General features: G+C 41.4%; 1 protein-coding gene and 1 pseudogene across 1 annotated transcript; both read left to right on the top strand.

The window, feature by feature from the left end:
- The first annotated feature begins 519 nt into the window (after positions 1–519).
- On the top strand, positions 520–9,364 carry LOC103715114 (dynein beta chain, ciliary protein). Its single transcript, XM_008802644.5, has 3 exons — positions 520–852; positions 4,410–4,537; positions 8,814–9,364. The coding sequence occupies exons 1-3, from the start codon at positions 615–617 to the stop codon at positions 9,093–9,095; spliced, it is 648 nt and encodes a 215-aa protein (XP_008800866.3). The 5' UTR covers positions 520–614; the 3' UTR covers positions 9,096–9,364.
- Positions 9,365–12,193: 2,829 nt separating this feature from the next.
- Positions 12,194–12,982, top strand: LOC103715113 (uncharacterized; annotated as a pseudogene).
- Positions 12,983–14,283: the final 1,301 nt, after the last annotated feature.

Genomic DNA, 14,283 nt, shown 5'->3' on the forward strand with positions numbered 1-14,283 from the left:
AATGATGGAGAGGGTGATGACCATGAAAGCGAGGAAGGGAGGCCGGACGGGTGCTCTTGACGATTATGGTATGCTGGTGAAGGAAGAGGTGGCCTATGGCAGCAAATGCCACGATGGCCATAGAGGCGATGAATCTAGATGGAGTGATGCATGGTCAGATCCACTTTCACTTCATGGATTATATATCTAATTTTTTCTTGCAGAAATTTGTGAAGACAAGAATTAAAGAACATGGAACTGCATCAGTCCAATCAATTTGAGAGCCGGAATCAAAACTATCCATTCTAAAACTGAGGTCAAATCAAGATTATTTGACCCAGAACAGTATGCAGCCCTAGCATATATACTCGGTGCTCTCAAATGTCCCAAATGGAGGTTGGGTTGAACCGTGTCAGGACCCTTAGGTTTAGGTTTCAAAATCTTAACGCACCCCAGCACTACAGAGAAGCACTGGCGTGGCACGTGCGCCACCGCGAACTAGAACCTTCCTTCGCTGGAACCGGTTCCCGGTTCGTTCTCCCTTTCCATCCATCTCTCTCTTCTTCGCGATCGATAGCTGAAGCTTCCATAGGAGTTAGAGTAGAATAGAAAGGACGAAGAAAAGTGGGGAGGGGATGGGACAGGCCCTGCGGCGAGTTACGGGGAGGGTGCGGCCGTCCCGGCCCGACCACCCGGCAAGGCCGCCAGTCAAGAACCCCGAGCGGCCGCCGCCGTCACCTTCGCGGCCCGACCACCCGGCAAGGCCGCCGGTCAAGAACCCCGAGCGGCCGCCGCCGCCGCCGTCCGCGGCCCAGGTGAAGCCGCCGGATTCCCCAACGGTGGGGCAGGATCGACTCGGCATCTCCGATGCAGGTCTGACCAGCAATCGATCCCTTTGATGTGCTTTTTGAGCTGACAATGACGCGAATCCTTCTTATTTTTTGGGCAAATTCGTTTGTTTATGATGTGATTTTTTTCTTGGTTAAGATTTCAAGGACGAGTCTATGCTAGGTATGCGGTTTTGCTTTTTGATTTTTAATTTCCTTTTTTATAGAAGCGCGACTAGGCTGTTTTGAAGTTTAAATGGCGAATAAGACCTGGCCCTGGGATCTGCACCTGAAGCCATTTCTTCTTCTTCTTCTTCTTTTTTTTGGGGGGGGGGGGGGTTCGATTTGTTGTTATTTGTTACTGTAAGAGTTTCTTTTCTTCAGAAAATTCATTTAGTAGTAGAGGCGAGGTTTATGATTCAAAGATATATGGATTGAAAGACGCATAATGGGAGGTCTTGAATTTGGAATTTGAGTCTGATATGAAGCTTGAGGATTGATGGGAGGATTTGGTCTCCCTTTTGAGAATTTTTTATACTTTTGCTCATTTTATTGCTGCTGTTATTAGAGTAAAGAAAGAAGTAAAAGAAAGGAGGACGAGGAGGAGAAAAAAAGAAGGTGACAAGGAGGGTAATTAGGAGTCGTCGAATTTGCTGCATATAAAGATACTTACCAGTTAATCAAACTTCGATATTAAATTAAATTTCTGGGTTCCCCATACTTTTCAAAAGCTATATTCTATTTGGAAAATTTATTTTACATGACTGCCTGCATCTTTTTCTACTAATAATGTAAAATAAAAGGGAGACTGGTAATGGTTTCCCTTCCACTCGAGAATAGGAACCTCAGAATCATTCGCAGCCAATGTGTAAAAAGCTTATGAACTTCCAGTACCCCCCCTTAGATGAATTTATTGTATGAGTCATGTCACGCCCCCGCCTCTGCGAGGCACGCGAGGCACCTAGTGCCCACGTGGGGGCCACATGAGGGGGGAACACGGGGCTCCCCTGCCAGATATTGTCCGGTTCTGGGGCTTCACGCAAGCGTCCTTCACCCCTCCCCGGTTTTGTTTTCCACCCAAAACGCGTCTGCAGGATTTGGAGACACCCGCCTCATATGCCCAGGCTCTGAAACGAGTCTTTCCGATGTGGGACTATTGGGCCTCACACCCTTCCCACCATCGGACAAGAGCCGTCCTCGGCTCTGATACCAAATGTCACGCCTCCGCCTCTGCGCGAAGCACGTGAGGCACCTAGTGCCCACGTGGGGGCCACATGAGGGGGGAACACGGGGCTCCCCTGCCAGATATTGTCCGGTTCTGGGGCTTCACGCAAGCGTCCTTCACCCCTCCCCGGTTTTGTTTTCCACCCAAAACGCGTCTGCAGGATTTGGAGACACTCGCCTCATATGCCCAGGCTTTGGAACGAGTCTTTCCGATGTGGGACTATTGGGCCTCACACCAAATGTCACGCCTCCGCCTCTGCGCGAAGCACGTGAGGCACCTAGTGCCCACGTGGGGGCCACATGAGGGGGGAACACGGGGCTCCCCTGCCAGATATTGTCCGGTTCTGGGGCTTCACGCAAGCGTCCTTCACCCCTCCCCGGTTTTGTTTTCCACCCAAAACGCGTCTGCAGGATTTGGAGACACTCGCCTCATATGCCCAGGCTTTGGAACGAGTCTTTCCGATGTGGGACTATTGGGCCTCACACCCTTCCCACCATCGGACAAGAGCCGTCCTCGGCTCTGATACCAAATGTCACGTCCCCGCCTGCGCGAGGCACGTAAGGCACCTAGTGCCCACGTGGGGGCCACATGAGGGGGGAACACGGGGCTCCCCTGCCAGATATTGTCCGGTTCTGGGGCTTCACGCAAGCGTCCTTCATCCCTCCCCGGTTTTGTTTTCCACCCAAAACGCGTCTGCAGGATTTGGAGACACCCGCCTCATATGCCCAGGCTCTGAAACGAGTCTTTCCGATGTGGGACTATTAGGCCTCACAAGTCATGCCATCACTGGTCGAACCTTTTGTACTAGTAGGATCCTATAAAGCATTGTTTCTTTTCCCCCTGTCTCTTGATAGTTATATTTCCTTTCTTCTTTCTTCCATTTACTATGTAAATATTGGTCATCTTTTTATATGGTGCCAATTGTGAAAGCACTCTAATTATTAATTTTCATCGACGCTTTTTTATGTGCAATGTCTTAGCATGGAAGCATTAATCTCAGTACTCTGCAATTTCGACTATGCTCTCCCATGCAGCTGTACATGTGTCATAGATGAACTGAATGTTATCTGTTGATGATAAAAATCTTCGTTGATCAGAGAAAGGCACGGTTGAATGCTCTCTGTTGACGTGGCTTTCTTTGATAAGAGGAAGACACATTTGGATGTTCAACTGAAATCCTGGGTGACAAATATGAAAGATAAATATCTAAGGTCTGTAGAGTTAAATGGAATTATGAAATGCAATTATCATGGCCCGAAAAGGAAAGAAGTTGAGCCTCAGAAATCAACATGTAAGGCTATGCGATGTCCCACTTTTTTTTTTGAAAAAAATTAAGATCTATGTACAAAATTGGAGATATACGGAAAGATGAACCTGATAGTGTCACAGTGGATACTTAGGTGCGTCATGTGACTGCCACGTGTCTTTCAGGCTTGAGGTCGTTCGAACTCAAAAAAAAAGATCTCAATGTCAAATAAATCAAAATAATAGACAATAAATAGGCTCAAGTGAATTGTGAAAAAAGTGAGAATGATTGGGTGGATATGGCAGATTGACGAGGCAAGGATGAGTAAATTACAGGAATGGTGGAACTTTTACTAATCAATAACAATGTTGAAGTTCTAACTCATATGGAAAGTTCGAGGAGTCTTTGATTAGGAGGGGGGCTCCATCTGTGCTAAAGGATAATGGACAAGATATTATATATAAGATAACATGGGTGGAATTTATGATAAAGTCCTTGAAAAAGCTTGCTGTGTTGATGTAGTTTGAAATAGGAATGACTGGTCAAGAAGGATTCATGAAGCTTGTTGGAAGGGTTGGTACATGGCTTGATTTGTTTTGGTTGTACTTATGTTTACTTCCTATATTTTTGGAACCCATATACAAAGAAGATTTCCAAAGTTTTAGAAAAAAAGGTTTATTGGCTATGTTTATGGATCATGGATCATGGATCATAGCTTGATCTATTTTGCTTGTAATTATGCTTACTTTCTAATATTTTTGGAACCTTTATTTCTGAGTAGCACAATCTACTTAAGAATGGAATGCGGTTTACAAAAACAACAGAAGAAGAAAGATATGCTATTAGCTGCAAAATAAATGTCAGTTTAGGTTATCACTTAGCTCTACAGACTGATGCTGCTCACAAGATTCTGTGCAACTAATCTTTCTTCCAATATCTCTTTGCTTATTGAGTTACTTAAGAAGGATTCCTCTACTGCTTTCCTTAAACAACACTAAAGGCCCTACATTACCTAACATTGACTTGAGAATGACTTTTGATTTAGTTCCATCTGCAGTCATTTGGATTAAACTTTTCAGAATGTCAACTAGCTGCATCTATATTGACATCATCATATATCTTTTTGTTCTAGAGGTTACTTCAAAGGATAAAGATTACCAAGGTGTCCTGGAAGAACGAGATCCAACATACGATGAAATGCTCAAGCAGATGGTTGGGAGAATCACGTCAAGGCCTGGAGGGAAACTAGAAATGGGTGAGGTGAGGTTAACAAACTCTGTTCCCTGTTTCTTGGCCAGCTCTCAATTTTCATTAGTTACATGCTTATCTTGAGTTTCTGTCTGTCAGAGAAATGAGAGTAAAGAAACAGTCATCATCAATAACTTTAGGATTTGCAAAGCTAAAAAAAGAGGTGTTTTTGCAGTCATGTTAACATATGAGACTCCTGTTAGGTTGGCCATGTAGCATGGATCAATATGTTGATATTTGGTCTAGCTCTATGCACTTTTTCTTTGAAAAAGAAGTTGCAAGATAAAATCTTATTAAGACCATCTCTAATGAAGAAGAAAATTTTGAAACAGTTGTAATGTGATATTTTAATTATTTCAGCAAATGTTGACACCCAGATATCTTTTGGCTGAGGCATAGCTGTTGGTCGTTAGGTGCCATGTAATCTTGATGTCTTCTTTTTGGTGTATCTATTTGTTTATTTTCTCATATTGCATTATACCTGTGATTATTGCTTGAACACCAGACTCTTCAAGCAAAATAGAGTTACAGTTCAACTATTTTAAGACCCTATCTGCTGAGAGTGGGGGTTGAGGGTGGTGAGAGTGTGTTAGATTTTATTGGTTGATCCTCAAGTAGTAGGAACAAGTTTCATTTGTATTGTGATAAATTTGCACCCAAGGAGTCCGCATTCACTTTTATATTTTTTTGAGAGAACGGGAGGAAAACCCACCTGCACTAAATATCCAAGTCCAGATTTTTGTGGATGAACCAAATTAAACCTAGAACCTCTAGTTGCTAAGTAGAGGGGTGTAACCATGGGGGCAAGCCCCACCTTACTTGTTCATTCTATAATATTTATCATTTTCTATGCATAATTTGCCATTCCAGTTTTTCATTGATTTCCTTTTTTAATTATAATATGTAGCTCAGCTTGGTGATCAAATACTGCAACCTTTTCTGGTTTCCATTAGTGTTCACACTCATTCTGAGCTTTTGTACAGTTTATGCGACTTGGTTTCAAGATATGATAACATGCATTTATTTTATTATTAGAAGATATGATAACATGCATTTATTTTATTATTAGAAGTTTGAAACTTGTTGGAACTAAACATTCACTGCGGGCCTAAGGTCAGTTTGTTGAACATGAATTACAGAACTGAGTTTGTAAGGTTGGGATGCACACATAGCTTTTTGAGCTCATAATTAACCATAGGACCTTGCTTATGCACATTGTCAAAATGGTCAAACTTCAAAGTAAGAGAACTTCAAATGAAACTATTGTAAAACCCAAAATAAAGGGAACAAGAAGGATAGTACATTTTAGGATAACTATGTATTCTTGTAAGATTTCTGACTCCTGAGAATATCTATAACCATGCAGCCCAAGCCAATTTCAACACGGAGGGGGATGATGATGATTGGTGGACGATTAGAGGCTCCTTAAATCATAGTGTGCCATGTAACTACACCATAGTGGGGGACAAACTTGTGAGTGATAGTGGAGGCTCTCGCTTTACCACTGTGGCAGAGAAGATGTGCTTATAATGATCCAGCTGTTGCTCAATCCATGGAAATCACAATGGGAGGCCACGTGTTGTCAAATAGTAACAACGGCAAAAGGGAGAAGCGGAAGCTCTCTCCTCAAAAACAGTCCAAGGATAGCTGTGGATCCCCTACATAGCCGGAGCCTAATGTTTTGATTGTATATGGCTTTTTGGAGGCCATGGCCCATGAAGGCTCAAGCCTAAAATCTACGGGGTGCTAGAATGAGCCTGTGACCTAAAAGGAAAAATACACCCATCATGGCCACATCAACATGCCCTAGCAATTTAGGTTTGTCCCCATATCCAAATCTGAGCCTAGCATGTCATCTTGAATCATTTATCCTAATTTATAGAGGTAACTGTACTTTCTATTGAAGTCCCTAGCTACGCCCCATGTCCGCTCCAAGCATTCATCATTCCAATCTAATGCTTCTCCATGATGCCATCCATCGAATGTCCACATCATCTTCTACTCCAACTATTTCATGACATGAAGCCATTGAGGTAGAAGAAGGATGGATAATTCGAGCATCTTCCTCCTACCATGTTCAAGCCATGACTACTAGCTTCATATCAATAGCTGATGGGGGGAGTAATCTGGGTTTATTAATCATATGGCTCTAACCTCCATCAAGGTTCAGCCTAAGAAAGAGCTTACATGGTGACTCACCTATCAATTGCAATCACCTTGGATGGTGCAAAGGCAAGTCCCACCCTCCTGTTCCACCCAAATTTTCCAATGTTAATCCTCTCATGGAATTTTTAGAGGTACTGCTACCCTCCTTTTCAAATAATTTTAAGCAAATTTTAAGGAATCATGATCTTGATATATGCTTGCTTCCTGAAATAAGTATATCTAGGGAGTTTGGTCTATGCTCAATGGGTTGTTGGCCAACATTGGAATTTCTCTGTCATTACGTCCGAGGGCTTGTCCATTGGGATTATTTTTGGAAGAAAGTTTTAAAGGAGGTGGATTTCTTTAGTTCAAAAAGAAATTGCTTTTGGGTTGACCAACATTCCAGACAGTGTCACCTGAACACTCACCTTGAGCTCCAAAAATCTGTCGGAAACATATCAAATACTCAGTGTTCGGGACACTCCTTTGTCCTAGGATTTGTCATGGAGTTGCCACCCAGCTAAGTCCCTGGGAACTTATCTAATAGTCAGGGCTATAGGCAAGGATCTAGTTAATGGTGAGGAAGGGCTTATGAGCACATCTCCCCCAGCCCTCCTGTAGGGAGGTTAACTCACCCTTAGGTTCCTATGTATGCATGGCAAAATGTAAAGAAAAGAGAGAAGAAGAGAGGCACTTGAGGTTCTCTTGCTCCTTTCTTCCTTGTCAAATGGCTGGTGGAGGGTTAAGGTTGGGTTTTTTGGATGGTGGCATGGAAGGAGGGAGGGGAAGGCTAGGGTTTTGGAGAGGTAATTTCCAAAGATTTTCCAAATTCTGGCCTAATTCTAGGGGATTTATCCATGAATTTTTCTATGATTTCTTGTTAGGGTTTCTTGTTAGATTTTGGAAGAGGAGAGAGAGGTATTTATAGATAGAGGTGAGTGGTTCTAGGTCTAGGATTTAATGAAAGGCGAGGTTGCTCCAAATCCTAAGGCTAGGAAAGGGGAATTAACTAGCTTCTCCTTATTGACTCTTGGGTTGGAGGGGAGATATGGTGAGATGATAGGAGAATGTTTTATTTGGGCTTGTTTCTTTGGAGGGCTAGGAATGTTTTATTTGGGCTTGTTTCTTTGGAGGGCTAGGTTTGCATAGTGAGGGGAGGAATTGGTTCAATGTACGTGATTTAATGCTAGGAAATCTAAGAGTTATGATGGATTTGAGGTGACAAAATTTCATTGGCTAAGGGATATGAAGAGAGGATTGAAGAGGTGGATGGTGAGAATTTAACGAGAGCATGTTTCTTTTGACGGATAGGATTGTGCAAAATGGAGGGGTTTAATTTGATGGTCATGATTAAATCCTAGGAGATCTAAGGATTGTGATGGATTTGAGATGACAAGGTTTAAGGCTAAAGGGTACGAACAGAGGATTCAAGAGGTGGATGGTGAGGATTTAAGGAGGGTGTCTTTGTTTGGTTGTTTTCCTTTGGAAAACTAGAATAGTGGAGAGAGGGAACGGGTAAGATTAGGGGATAGGGTTTAATTTAAGGGTGAGGAGAGAAGTTAGATGGAGGAATTTGATTGGGTCTTCCTCTCCTTGTAAGGATAGGTGATGTGGAGGATGAATAAATGGTTAGGATTTTGTAAGAGAGGGAGAAAAATTTCAACTTATTGATTAATGATGGTACAAGCCCTATTACTGATTTGGCAGTACTAATTCGGCAGACCTTGTGGCTGACTATTTTATTTTCTCATTAAATTTGAATTGTAGGTGAATAGTGTTTTTATCTCTTTGGATCAAACATTGCAATGTAGACCGTGATTCTCAATTTTTCAAGAATTATGGAGAAGTTGCCTTCTATTGGAACCTGTTTCATGATGTCTTTGCCTTTTAACCCTGTAATTCCTGTTATAAGAAGTCAGAAAAAATTGCATTGATATTATGTCTTCAATAAAGCCAAAACTTGGCTGCTTACCAACTTCCCTAAGCAGAAATGGCACAAGACGATCATCTCATTTTCTTGCTTCCAGTTGTGGCATATTTGGTCTTAAAGTTTTCTGATTTGCATAGAGAGCATTAGATTACTTCATTTCATTGGTTGAATCAAGTCAAGATTATTTACTAGTGTGTAAGTCTTCAATTGCAGGCTTTTGTAGTAGAAAGATACAACAGACCAATGCCAAAGCTTCGGAGTTCAAAAGCAGAAGCTGGGGGAAGTGTGCAAAAACCACTGCCTCCGGGAACTCTAACTATTGAGCAAGTGCGCCAAATCATCCTTCTTCACCAAGGTAAGTCCGATGAGCACCAAGGGCCCATGGACATTAATGACATTGCCAGCAAGTTCAGAGTTGATGGTACTCATGTTCAGAGAATAGTGCAGTTCATGTCATTGCCCCCAGAAGATGGTAACGGAAAATCTGAACAGTGACTGCAGGTTGAATGGCTAATTGTTTCTCATACAATCACATGCTTTGACTTATAATAAGTCGGTCAGTCTGTGATGGATGCTTTTGTATCCTTGAAATATTGAAGAGTTCCAAGGAGCTGATTTTATCTGCTCTTGTTTCTCCGCGATCTTCCAATCTTTTTATAGATGGGAGTGCTGCTAGTTAATTTTCACCGGCCCTGTATCATGCGAGTAATTGGTATTCATAATTCAGATATGAATGGAAGATGGACTGACAGTGATGAGTCTGATATCCTTTCTCAATAAATATTCTTTTATCTTTTTTTCCCTTCTGAATATAAATTTACAGTCAAGTCACATATGGGTGCTTGAGGCCACTTTTTTTGGTTGATCAGATATTTGATTAAGGTGTTTTGTATGTGGGAAAGTTCACACCTCCCAATGCTTCCCGATAATCATTGAAATGAATTTCCGATAGAAAGGTATTGAATATAAACAACTACTGCTTGCTTGGATCTGACAAAGCCCATGGCACCTGGTCTATTATTTGGATTCAAGTACTTCCTCCATTGAATTCTTCAATTTGCTCCCAGAAGATCAAACAACTAGCAAATCATCGCCCGCCCTTTGTCAGCCAAAATTCTCAGTTTGTTGTATGGCATGGTTTTTAGCTGTTACTGTTGAGACCATATAGACATGAGTGTGATAACTATGTCCAACTGTTGCTGGGTTCTATTAATACAAGGTGCTTACTCTAATTTATATGATGCACGATGAATTATCTTAGTGAAATAGTCAAAATTTTTAAGGGAGAAAAAAAGGTTTTCTGCAGTTAAACCACCTCTTAAGGACATCATTCAAAGCAACTTGCATGTATGTTTGATCTAGCTTATTCAATGTCTGGACCTTTTCTCAACCAAAAAATGCTGTCCTTTTAAGTTCAGACAATCTCATGCTTGTGCTGCATGTACCTGTTTCTGGGAATAAACTTGAAATCTGAAATAGGTGAAGATCTTAAGGGTTGGATGAGAACTGTATTTGCTAAACATGCATCTGTTGCATTTCTGTACTTAGTGTGGTCATAGTTTACTTTCCTACAAAATGACAACTCTGTTAACGTGCTGTTTGGATGTAAAGAAAGCGCCGTTGACTACTTCGGAACATATTCTCTGTATGATTATTCTCTGCCTTTTGGAGCAAAAATTTATTTAAAATGCCTTATTTCTAGGAAATAGTACGAGAGGGGGAAAACGGATCAAATCGATACGATTCAAGAGGGTCGACACGTGAGTGGATATGGATTTGAAACCACCCAAAATCGGGTCGGGAAAGATCCGGATCAAGATTCGTATGCTCTAGACCCGACCCGATCCGACCCATTGGCGACGCTCCTTCACGAGACGTTCTCTTTTTTAATCCGATCTCTTCCCCATCTCCTCCTCTCCCGCGTCTCCGGCGGCGATCGACCTCCGGCTGTGTCACCGCCGGCCCGACAGAAGTTTCTCATCGGCATCCACCTCTAACCAACACAACCGTTTTGCGTTATTCTCTTTTTCTCTCCTCTCCTCTTCCCGTTCGCCGACCCGCCACCGTCGGTGTCGCTGCACCTCCGGTGGCCCGCCTCGTCTCTGCCTCCAAACAACTCCTTTCCGCCTCCACTCCGTTATCTCTTTCTCTGCACTCCGGCGGCGCTCCAACTCCTGTGAGTTTACCACCGGCTGGCACAGTCCCCTTGGTCCTCACTGTTTTCCACCCCCTACTTGCTTCGGTTCTCCCCTTCCGTTCCCTTCTCAAGGTATAATCTATTGAATGCTAGTTTGCTCTTAGATCCTTTTCTCGATTTGATGCCATGTAATTGTTTGCTGTTTTGTTCCAATGAAGAGTTCAGAATGATTTTGCTGCAGCATAGATCTGATGCTGTTTGTTTTTGTTGTGTATTTGATTCTTGGGTCTCTAGAATGAGTTGGGCCTTTTTGTTTAGAAAACGTTGTCAGCTTTAAGTATATGAGACGCAAGTTACGAGCTCTAATGCATATATGCGAGTCACTACCTATTGGTTTTCCTTCTTGTTCCTTTTGTTCAGGCAGAATTTGGAGCAGTAATATGCTGTGAGGTGCGAGCTTTCAATTTGCATGAAAAATAGCTAGCTTCAACCTATGCTTAGTGTTCTTAATAAGCTTTAACGATGCATTAAATTATTAATAAGATTTAACTCCTAGATGCATTTTATCTGTCCATTTCAGCTTGATGCTAAGTGCTACAGATTGTTGTCATCTTAAACACTAATTTATCGAATTCATTACTTGCATAGGAATCTGGGTTGGAAACTACGATGAAGCATGGCTCTCATTGTTATGATGCTTTTAATTTCAAAGAAACTATGCACCGAGCCCTTCTAAGCATTCTACATCATCCCCACCATAAAAAGTCACTTTGTACACTATTATTCTCGAGCCAGAACTTGACTATGAGCATGTTGTAAGTTCATCGTTACTTTTATAGCTTGTTTGGATGATTGAGCTAGAAATCCTATGGGATTCGTAGGTTGGGTCAAAGGCCACAAGCTTTTCAGGTCTTTGTGGAATTTTCCAGAAAGTAGTTACCACTTGTCCTTCTTGTCATTGTCCTGCTTCTTTGCTCACCTATTCCCCTATCAAACTTTTTAATTTTCTTTTTTTCTTTTATCCTCTTCCTGCAATGTTGCTTATGCAATTTAATTTCATCAATTTAGCGGGCAAGTGCAAGATTTAAGATTTCCATAGCCTCATCAGAAAACAAAGAAATAAAGAATTAACAATTTTTTATATTGGTAACTTCACGTATTTCCAAAGCACTGTAATAAAGGCAAAGACCAATGTTGAAACATAAACCCATGATTGCATACTCTCCTCATAAAATGTAATGCTTGCTATTTACCAACAAGAATTGTTTGCATTATTTGTTTGTCCAATTCTTGAGCCACCTTCCTTTATCTTTGTTGTGTGATTTTGCCATCTTGATGGAATGCTACATGAATCGCTTGCAGTATCATGTCATATCATGTTATTGGAAGTGTGTTGGCTTACAAGCATGAAAATGGTCGACCATCATTAGTGTATCATGATAGCAAATACCCACCAAATCCAAGTGACCCTCTGTGCTCGTTTGCTGCAGTTTTTTATCTTTAGAAGTTCATTATTTACACTTTTTTACCTCATCATTTTCATCTATACCCACTGAAAGTCTGAAAGGGTGGTAGAATAAGCTTCTGCCATGTTTCTTATTGGCAAGAGTTCCATCCAAAGGACACACTATGTTGTTTTGTCAGTGAGGGAAGATGCTAGCTATGATGAAATCCGAGCTGGTTATAAGGCATGGGAAAATAGATGAATCCGGTCTTCAACACAAACAAGAACAAAAGTTCCTGGATATAAAGAAGGTGTGATAAGTTCTTTCTGATTCCAAGTCCAAAGCAAACTCTGACGGGGCTGCAAGTCTCTAGGCAGGTGGTGGAGGTTGAACCAAATTGGGACATGGCTACGGAGAACCTCAGTGATTTTCAGAAGTTCTTCTATCAGTGCAGGTATGGTGATTATTTCTCGATCATGTTAATGGAGCTTGGGGAGATGGTCATCTCATTGCATGAGAATGGAGCAGTAGAAATACAGACATCTGCTGAGTTGCCATCATCCTTGGTTTTTCTTCCGTGTGTTTGATGTTCACTTAATATTCATCTTCTTATAGATGAGAATTCCTGGGTCTTTTTCTTTTTTTTGTGTAGTGCCTTGAATTGTTTGTGGTGTTAGCAAATGGGAGCCCAAATTTTTCTGTTTTCGTTAAGAAAACAGAAGGCTTCCAATTCATTTGAGAGCCAATGTATAACTGCTGAAGAATCTCCTTACATTTTTAAGAGCATGTATTTTGTGCCAGGACCAACTTGCAACAAGTCTAATACTGTCAGTTCTTATGATGTGGCTGAGCTGGCTTTCGAAGGTTCTACGGTGAAATGTTAATGGTAACAAAACTTTATATTCTAAAAGTTAGCCTGATGGCTCAAGCTAACTTTAATAACTAGTGAACTGCTCTCATTTTGTAAAAAAATCAGTTCATTCATCTTAAGATCTGTTTTGATTCTGATAATTGAAAATGCTAGAAACTTGATATGCATGGAGCTAGAATGGCAATTTCGATTAAAACAGCTTTAGCTTTCTTTGAATGCAAATCAGAGAAAATGCCTAGAAAAGCTCCTCACCAACTACAAACTTGACCTGTAACTGTTGGGATCCTTGGTTGGGTCACAAAATTTAACGTTTTTTTCCTTTTTGAAATTGGAGTTACGTATAAATAGTCCTTAGATACGTATGATGCACATGAGAGAGGGACACCAGGATAGCCAAAGTGTTAATTTCTATTTTTCCTTCGACTTGGTGCGATGTGTAGGCTATGAGTCGCATTCCTCGTAGGCATGGCATTTTTTCTGTGTCTTGTCTTAATATGAGATAGCGATTTATGGTCCGGGTAGATGTCCCTCTTAGGATTTGCTGTGCCGGTACTGTACCAACATAAAAGATCATAATAGAGAGAAAAAGAAAGAGCGAGAGAAAAAGAAAGAGCGAGTGGAGGAGGGAGGAAGGGAGAGAAAGAGGAAGGTCCGCCGATTTCACTTAAAAATCATAAATTTTTTTACAGCAGCTGGACTCTTATTTTCTACGAAACAAAGGTTCTCCTACGCTCTTCGCCATGCACACCAGCATCAGGCTCCCTCTCTCTCCCGCTCACTCTCTCTTTTCTTTTCTTTTCTTCTTCTCTTCTTTCAACGACAGCGTTTTAGTTTTTTTGTTAGAACCGTCCTGGTAAGCCGCCAGTACAGCTCGAAATGCTCCAAACCGAGTGGTTCAAAATGGTTTCGCTAACCTTAGTCCTTCACAAAAAAAAAAAGTTTAAAAAATATGAAATATTTATTTGTATCACTAGTACAAGTCAAGGTAGATGATCAAATAGACATTTGCTTAATATATTTACACTTGTTGGAAAGTAAGTCCATAAATTTTTTATTTGCAGCAAGTGGACTTATAAATGTATAAAATACACGGTCAGCACACAATTCACCAAAGTAGGGCAAGAGGCACTGCACTAACATGAAATTTATGGGGTTCAAGGAGTGACGACTGTGACCACCTATTGCTCCGGAATATTAGGGCTATGATGAGGGATAGAGGGGCCTTTCAGG

The sequence above is a fragment of the Phoenix dactylifera genome, chromosome 14 (assembly GCF_051530095.1).
Source record: "Phoenix dactylifera cultivar Ajwa chromosome 14, Ajwa_hap1_PhDact_Kaust_v1.1, whole genome shotgun sequence".
NCBI classification, from domain to species: Eukaryota; Viridiplantae; Streptophyta; class Magnoliopsida; order Arecales; family Arecaceae; genus Phoenix; species Phoenix dactylifera.

What these genes read in the sequence shown, in the direction of transcription:
- LOC103715114 (XM_008802644.5), top strand. Translation starts at nt 615, where the DNA reads ATGGGACAGGCCCTGCGGCGAGTTACGGGGAGGGTGCGGCCGTCCCGG. An exon ending in ACTCGGCATCTCCGATGCAG is followed by an intron (nt 853 to 4,409) that starts GTCTGACCAGCA and finishes TTTTTGTTCTAG; the next exon opens with AGGTTACTTCAAAGGATAAA. An exon ending in GGAAACTAGAAATGGGTGAG is followed by an intron (nt 4,538 to 8,813) that starts GTGAGGTTAACA and finishes CTTCAATTGCAG; the next exon opens with GCTTTTGTAGTAGAAAGATA.